Below are 7,671 nucleotides of genomic sequence, written 5' to 3'. Positions count from 1 at the left end.
ATGTAAATGAAAGTGCAATTGTCTAATATATGTAATGAATTACGGAATTTGTCAAAGAAATGATAGAAATGCACATGTGCATGCTTGTGTATTATGGATGGAATGATAGATGAAAGAGAAAGTAGTGTACCAAAACACCTTATTTCCTGTTGATACATATAGATGCACATGTGTATTTCTAACATTGGTAATGTAAAAGATAGTGTATTACACGTAGTAGTGTAAATGAAAGTGCAATTGACTATTATTTGTAATGAATTACGGAATTTGACAAAGAAACGACACATATGCACATGTGCATAGATAACTGTTACTCGAAATTTTTTTTTTTTTTGAAATTTTTTTTTTATTTTTTTATTAACAAAATATAGCGATTTTTTCAAAAAAAAATAGTAAAAAAATAAAAAAAAAATTTTGGGTGTTTTTTAGATTTTTTTTAGGAATTACTGTTTGTGTTCACACTGGTTCTCGCGGTTCTCGCAATAAGGGGTGGTTCCTAACGGATCTTTGTCCTATATATATAGAAAGAGGTTCAGGAGAGAACAGTGAAAAGTGTGAGAATGGTGAGAACGGATCCTGGCCCAACATGTGGCAGGGGGCCCTAATTGTTATGCGGGGGTACGATTGTCCTTTTATACGTTCCCTCCTTATTCGCGTTATAAATCTCTTTCAAATTAAAACTCCAAAGATTTATTGTTAGATGTTACCTCCTTTGCAAGCTTTCTGAGATCTATGGCGTTTAACGTGGATTCTGTTCGACAAAGTAAAATTCGTTGGCGTTTTCTATTTTTCTTTCCAGCAAATCATGCAACAGAGATGGCGTTTTGTTCTTTTATCATTGTTCTATGGCGTTTTTTTTTTTTGTATTATTATTTTTATAATGTGTTGTATGATTTTCAATAGCGTTATTCAATTATGCAATTTAATCGCGTTTTAATTGATATGTAATTTGTTATGAAGAACTGCAATTGGAGTTTTCGATATTCATTTTAATTGTCGTTTACGTTCTAGTGTATTTCTTATGTTTTTACGATATTGGCGTTTTTCGTCTATTTGACTGGTTTTGAATTTTATTTAGTAGTATTTGTGAATATCAGTTATTACTATTTTGTTAATTTGTGTAAACATTAGTTTTGTTAATTTTGGCGTTTTCGTTATGATATTATATTTTGTTAATTATTTATGTTGTTAAGTGTTTTTAATTATTCATCTCATGGCTTTTTTATGATGTCATTTTTAAATTATGTGTTTATTATTCAATTAATGGCGTTTTAATGTATAATGTTATTACGAGACATCACTCTGTTTTTCTGATTTTTCTGTTCTTCCCTGTGTTTTCTCAGGCGAAGTCTCTTCCTCGAGTCAAAGGCATTGCCCCAAAACTGGATTACCATTTATCATTCCTGACGTCAGTGAAGAATTAAAGCCCAGAAAGGACGTGCTATTCTCAAGCCTTGATGATTGTTATTCAATGTATGTTAAGTCCACTAGGCAATAAATAAATAAATAAATAAAAAAGATAACAAATTTTATGTTTACAACTAATTCTTGTCCATTATATAAAAAAATGAAAGTTTATATAGGTCTAAACTCAATGCCTTCAATAATAAGTCTACTAATCTTCTTCGTGCCGGAAACACCCATCATAAGTTCCATGTTCATTGTATTAGCAGCTCGCAATTCCCAGATTTGCACTTCAATCCATCCATCATTTCTTTGTTGTGGAATGCCTTTTATTTTCGGCCTATTGACTGGGTTGTGGGTGTTTTGACCAGCTTTTGTTCGAATAATTGGGGTTTGAGGACTTGCTAAATAGATATACCAAGAATCACATTTTCTATCTTTCACTTCCATAGGAGCCACAAATCTAGATTGGTCTTTTGGTGTTTTGTAGACAAGGTAACATGCATATGTTGTTTCAGATGATACTAGTTGGGACTGGACTTCAGTCTCGATAAACATATAGTCAGAATCCAACAACTGAACAGCTTCTCCAAATCTGAAAAATCTTAGAGAATCATCTTACGTGTAAAAAACTTTAAAATTTTGTAACTTGCAAAGATTTGAAATGATAGTATTCTCTACAAGAAAATTGATGGGACTACATAAACGAACCTTGATTCGGGTAATTGCCTTATTTTCCTGTGTGAGCTCCGTATGTCAATCTTTGTTGATGATATCATATGACATTTTTTTCCATTGTTGTCAAGAGAAAACCACTATCAAAAATAATATAGATATGTTTAGCAATTTAGTAATGCTTCCTTATCTTTGAAGCATGCTCATAAGCTCCACAACAACTACATCTCAGAGAAAAAACAAATATACTTACAATATCGGTCGTCTTCGAAAATATTTGAAAATGTCTGGGGCCAGATCCAAAAAAAAATACGGGCTCCTAAAATATAAAATTCTTAAAAAATATACAAAAAAGTTATAAATATATGAAAATGAATTAAAAATTTGTGGAATCATCCGCATGTTGCGGCGGTCTGCTTTTTGCGTGGAAACCTAGACAAAAAGCACATCACACGCGTATTTGGACAACGAAATGCAGAAACAAAACACGTTGTAAGGATAAATTAAGAAAATACGGAATAGTTACGTCGTAACTTTAAAATTTGTTATTTACGATCATGTAAAACCATCGTAACATATCCAAATTTATTTAGAAAATATACAAAGTTGAAAGGGAAAAAAGAACAAAATAAGACTTTTTACACAAAAAAATGGAACATACAAAACTAATTGTAGATTTAATAATATTTTAAGAAATTAAATAAATAATTATTTTTAAACTAGATTTGAGAAATAACTATAATTACCATTTTGATTAAATGTGATATAAAATTCAAATAATGTCATTTGTATTTAATGCATAGGTAAAATGAAGCTATCAAGATTAGAACTCAATGCTGCTTGCTTATATATAAAGTGTTATGTGAACCACCAGACTATGCGCCTCATCTTTTCATTTTCCAATTCAGTACTTATATATATTCTATATTCTACAACGTAACTTTACTAAAAAATAAATAAATTTTTGGGCCCTCGAAAGGTTTGGGTTCTGAGTCGTCGCCCACCCCGCACCCCCTGGGCCGCCCCTGATATCAGTGATTAAGAACTCTTTGTGAATACTTGGGCATGCTTCCTACTTGGTTATCGGTAGCTTTTTTTTAGTGACGTTACGACAATTTCTTCCAAACTTTCATCTTCCAAACTATACAGCTGGTATAACAGGTTAGACACAACACGATAAGACACAATAACCTGAGGGCTAGACACGAACACGACATGATAACAAATCGTGTCATTTTTTACAAAGGCGAATACAAACCTGTTTCAACCAGGTTGACATGTTAACACGACTCGACCTATTTAGGGATGTGTTCGGGGACATATCTCATATCTAGTATAGTGAAACAAAAATTGCCAAAAGTTTATAAAAGTCTTAATTAATACATATATACATAATCCTCAACATAATAGTTCTTAACATATTTGAAACAAAAATTCATAAAAGTCTTAATTAGTAAAGCATATGTCAAATATTTTACTTAAAAATAATTAAAAGATAAATAGGTTTAAACAGGTCGCTAACATGTATTTAAAGTGTTTAAACGCAAATTTAAACAGGTTATTAAACGGTCGACCTGTCTAAGTTACGAAACCTATTAAAGTGAAACATGAAACCTGAACTCTATCGTTTCGTATGGTGTTAACATGTCAGGTGTCGAAAATTAATATATTTGCAATTTAATATATCGTGCTCCCCGCTGGTGGAACCATGTTCTTACCACAACAACTAGATGTGAGAGAAACAAAAGGACTTACAATGCATTTCATTTTGTCGTCACTGATTAAGAAGCCTTTGCGAATAATTGCATATGCTTCCTCCTTGGTTGTCCATTGCACACTATTTTCTGACCTTTTCATTATGTCCTCATAATCAGCTGGCAATTTTTCTTCCCAATTTGCATCCGAATCTGATATGGGTTGCTTCTCACCTATATGTTCCACCTATAGAACAACATAACCATATTAGACTTTGATCTAATCGCTAATTCGAGTTTTCTTACATTGAAAATATTGCTATGGTGGTTGACACTCAAACAAATTAAAGTTTATTAATTAAAGATGTACATAAATAATCAAACTATTATTATTTTTTTGTAATCTTACTTTCTCCAAGGGCTGAAATTCGATGCCTTCTACTTTTATGCTATAACTATAAGGAGAAGTAAGGAAGTCTTCAAACAAAATTTGAAGCTCAACTGTTCTGCGGTCACAAGTAAAGTGATACAATTCACACATCCACCATCCATCTTCTCTCTCATACGCCAGGTGTGATATTGAACTCTCTGTCTCCCCTTGTAATTTGTATCTGAGGGATATTAGTTCATAACCTTTTCTCACCTTTGGGTTCTCAAACTTGAAAACAATGTTCACCGTGTATGTGATTCCTGGTGACAAGAATTGGGATTTTACATGTGTTTTCAACAGTGGCGGACCCAGGAATTTTTTCATGGGGGTGCGGAATATTTTTAAAAATTTTAGGCCCCTAGGTATATAAGTAAAAAAAACCGGTTCGTATCGGGTCGGGTCGGATCATGTAAAACAAACGAACATCAAACTAAATTTATATAATCATCAAAAACATGTCAAACCTTGTTAGGGGAGGGGGGTGGTTCACTAGTGATAGAATTTATCACTCACAAGCACCAATCAAGTTCCGCCATGTCAGCAACCATTTTTCCATCACTCACAACCTTTTTTAGTGGGGGTGGTCATCACTTATCACCACACCCAACAATTTCCCCCCAAGCAACAATTCCACTCACAAAACCAAACCATCACGGCGTTAATTTTTCCACGCGTTATACTTTAGAAAATGCCATCACGCGTTAATTATATGGCGGCGGCGGGAATTTTCAATCTACCACGCGTTATACTTTTGTATAACGTGACCGCCCCGACAAGCCTTACAAACATAATTAAATCAACGCCCTACGAGTTTTCATTTTTTCAATCTACCACGCAGGGATGCAAGAGAAGGAGAGAGCGGGAGAGAATTTCTAAAGGTTTTGGGCTTTAATTATTTTATTATAGTTTGAAATATTGTTGGGTTTGGTTAATGGGCTAAAACTTAGTGGGCTAACTAGTTAGGAATTATAAGTGGGTAAAGGTATGGGTATTTGGGTTTAGTTAGTTAGGTATTAAAAGTTATATAATTTAGGTAGTATTTTTTTTAAATAGAAGTTTACTAAAAAAATATAAAATATAAATTGATAACACTTTTTACCTAAGGGGTGCGGACGAAAAATTTCAAGGGTGCGGTCGAAAAATTCCAAGGGGTGCGGACGAAAAATTCCAAGGGGTGCGGACGGGATTTTCTACGGAAATTAGCACTAATTTTTTTTTTCCCGGGGGTGCGCCCGCCCACCTTAAGGTGGGCTTGGGTCCGCCCCTGGTTTTCAATATCCCATCACAAGGAAAATAAAGGCAGGTGCCCACAGCAAATCTGTGCGAATAGTAGCAAAGAGTGATTGATACATTGTATGTGATTCCAGGTGACAAGAATTAAATACTTTTACACGTTTGTTTAGTACTGAGTTATCAATATTCTCAAAAGCTTTAAACAGGAAATGTCACCTTGAATTATATCGAGACGAGAAGTCGTAACTCTTGACATCCGAACCCAAACATTCTGCAATAGATATCATCTCACAAAGTTCTCCCTTCTTATTTAATGAAAGCCACTGTATGTCCATTAAACAAGTTCAAGTTACTCGTTCGTGTCAAACTACTAACTAATATGCTATATTTGAACATAACAAGTTTAATGACTCAGTTGTTTATAAGTGTTACTTGTGAAGGTAACGAGAGTGTGACAATCTATGATACAAACATAGCAGCTAATTACCGTTTTGCCGTCGTTAATGAGGACCCCTTCACACAGAAGTTCCCACAATTTAACTTTGGAACTGAAATTCTGAGGAGAAGTCTCATCGTTGATAAAACACGGCAACTTCCCTTCACTAAGCTCTTGAATGATGAGTGCAGTCTCAAGTTCTGTCACAACCTCAGTCATCTTTGGCCGATCTTCACGAGATATCTTCAAACATTGATATACAATGTCTGAAAATGTTTTTAGAGAACCCTGATGCATTGGTTTAATAGTCGGACTTTTAAAAACGATTTCACTTAACTGCTTCTGTTCATAGCTTTCAATCCACGTGGGTAATAAATTCTGCTGAACACGATTGTTGCTATATGTACAGGATAATCGCCCACATAAAACTTCAAACAGGACCACACCAAAGGAGTATACGTCTGATTCTTTTGTTAAAGTGTGTGTCATCCGATACAGCGGGTCAATGTATCCCGGGGTACCTGCTGCCAGGGTGACAATAAGTGAGTGCTGCTCATTAGCTGACCCAATTACTGATAGCCCAAGGTCAGAAACTTTAGCGTTCCATTCCTCATCGAGAAGGATGTTGCCACTTTTTACATCACAATGGATAAGTCTCCGGTGTGTCTCCCTTGGATCATGTAGGTAGTGTAGTCCCTTCGCGGCATCAAGGCATATCTTGATACGTTGTGACCACGTGAGATAAGGGGAATTTAAATAGCGATCAAGGCTTCCACGTGATGCATGCTCGTACACCAGGATCATCTCACTCTTTTCGCAACAAAATCCCAAAAGAGAAATAACATTTTCATGCTTGTACTCAGAAAGCATCGTTAACTCTTTCAAGAATTCAGGTGCCCCTTGTCCACGTGTACTATCAAGACGTTTAATAGCGACCACGCTACGCCCATCAGGGTGAGACACTTCTCCTTTATAAACATTCCCAAAACCACCAACTCCAATAGGGTTATCGTTGAAGTTGTTGGTGGCTGATGTTATATCTTCTAGTTGGATTTTAAGATGTCGAAACTTCTGCAAGAATGTCTGCATGTAATGCTCCATATTTGTGGATCAAATAATAATTATTAGATTCAAATAAAGGGTTCCAAGCAATTGGAAGTGCACAGCTTGACAGGTTATGTGTAAAGAACCAACACAAACGGTGTTTGTAATTTCTGTAATGGAATTGAAAGATGGTTAAGAATGAAGAACACAGATGATTAATTTGCTCAATAATGTTAATTAAAAAAATAGTAGAGCCGTACTAAGCGACATGATTTTTATTAAAAAAAAAAAAAAAGATATATTACAATGGTGGTTTAGTTGACCCAAAGTCAACTCGGTGGGTGTATGTTAGCCAACCAGTTGTTTTAGTGTAGATAACGTGGGGGGGTCCATATTATACACGTCATTACCAGCTGTTATAGTCTAGATGATTTAATGGTAGTAGTTGTTATGTCTCTGTAGTTGACTGACTTTAGAGGTTAAAACTCAAATTCTTGCATACAATTTTGGCAGCCATTTGTGACTTACTCAAATAGGTTAAACATGACTTTTTGCCATATTTCAAACAATAATTAAACCCAATCGATGATACAATAAGGCTGATTCTAAACACATCCTCCCTCCCTCCCTCCCTGATGATAATTAAACCCAATTGATGATAAAATAAATGAATAATAATGTTATCATTCACTAACCATTAAAGTTGTAAGAAGTTGTCTAAGCTTAATAAATATAAATTAAGTAGAATAATTTTA

General features: G+C 34.6%; 1 protein-coding gene across 2 annotated transcripts; it reads right to left on the bottom strand.

The window, feature by feature from the left end:
• Positions 1-1,490: 1,490 nt before the first annotated feature.
• On the bottom strand, positions 1,491-7,192 carry LOC110898703. Of its 2 annotated transcripts, XM_022145525.2 has the most exons (7): positions 5,924-7,192; positions 5,653-5,759; positions 4,183-4,384; positions 3,835-4,020; positions 2,333-2,398; positions 2,116-2,219; positions 1,491-1,999 (listed from the first exon to the last, which is right to left on the bottom strand). In XM_022145525.2, exons 1-7 carry the CDS (start codon positions 6,971-6,973, stop codon positions 1,576-1,578), a joined length of 2,139 nt encoding a protein of 712 aa, XP_022001217.1. In that variant the 5' UTR covers positions 6,974-7,192; the 3' UTR covers positions 1,491-1,575. The 2 variants fall into 2 exon arrangements, with proteins under 2 accessions (XP_022001217.1, XP_022001218.1); XM_022145526.2 differs by lacking the exon at positions 2,333-2,398.
• Positions 7,193-7,671: the final 479 nt, after the last annotated feature.

This window comes from Helianthus annuus, chromosome 13, assembly GCF_002127325.2.
Source record: "Helianthus annuus cultivar XRQ/B chromosome 13, HanXRQr2.0-SUNRISE, whole genome shotgun sequence".
In the NCBI taxonomy this organism is placed as follows: domain Eukaryota; kingdom Viridiplantae; phylum Streptophyta; class Magnoliopsida; order Asterales; family Asteraceae; genus Helianthus; species Helianthus annuus.
Note: the sequence above shows the minus strand (reverse complement) of the source record. Positions and strands in the feature narration are given on the sequence as shown.

Bases quoted from the DNA above. Each gene is read 5' to 3' on its own strand.
- LOC110898703 (XM_022145525.2), bottom strand. From the start codon at position 6,973: ATGGAGCATTACATGCAGACATTCTTGCAGAAGTTTCGACATCTTAAA. The intron at 5,760-5,923 runs GTAATTAGCTGC...ATGGACATACAG, and splicing joins TCATTAACGACGGCAAAACG to TGGCTTTCATTAAATAAGAA. The intron at 4,385-5,652 runs GTGACATTTCCT...AATATCCCTCAG, and splicing joins TCGTCTCGATATAATTCAAG to ATACAAATTACAAGGGGAGA.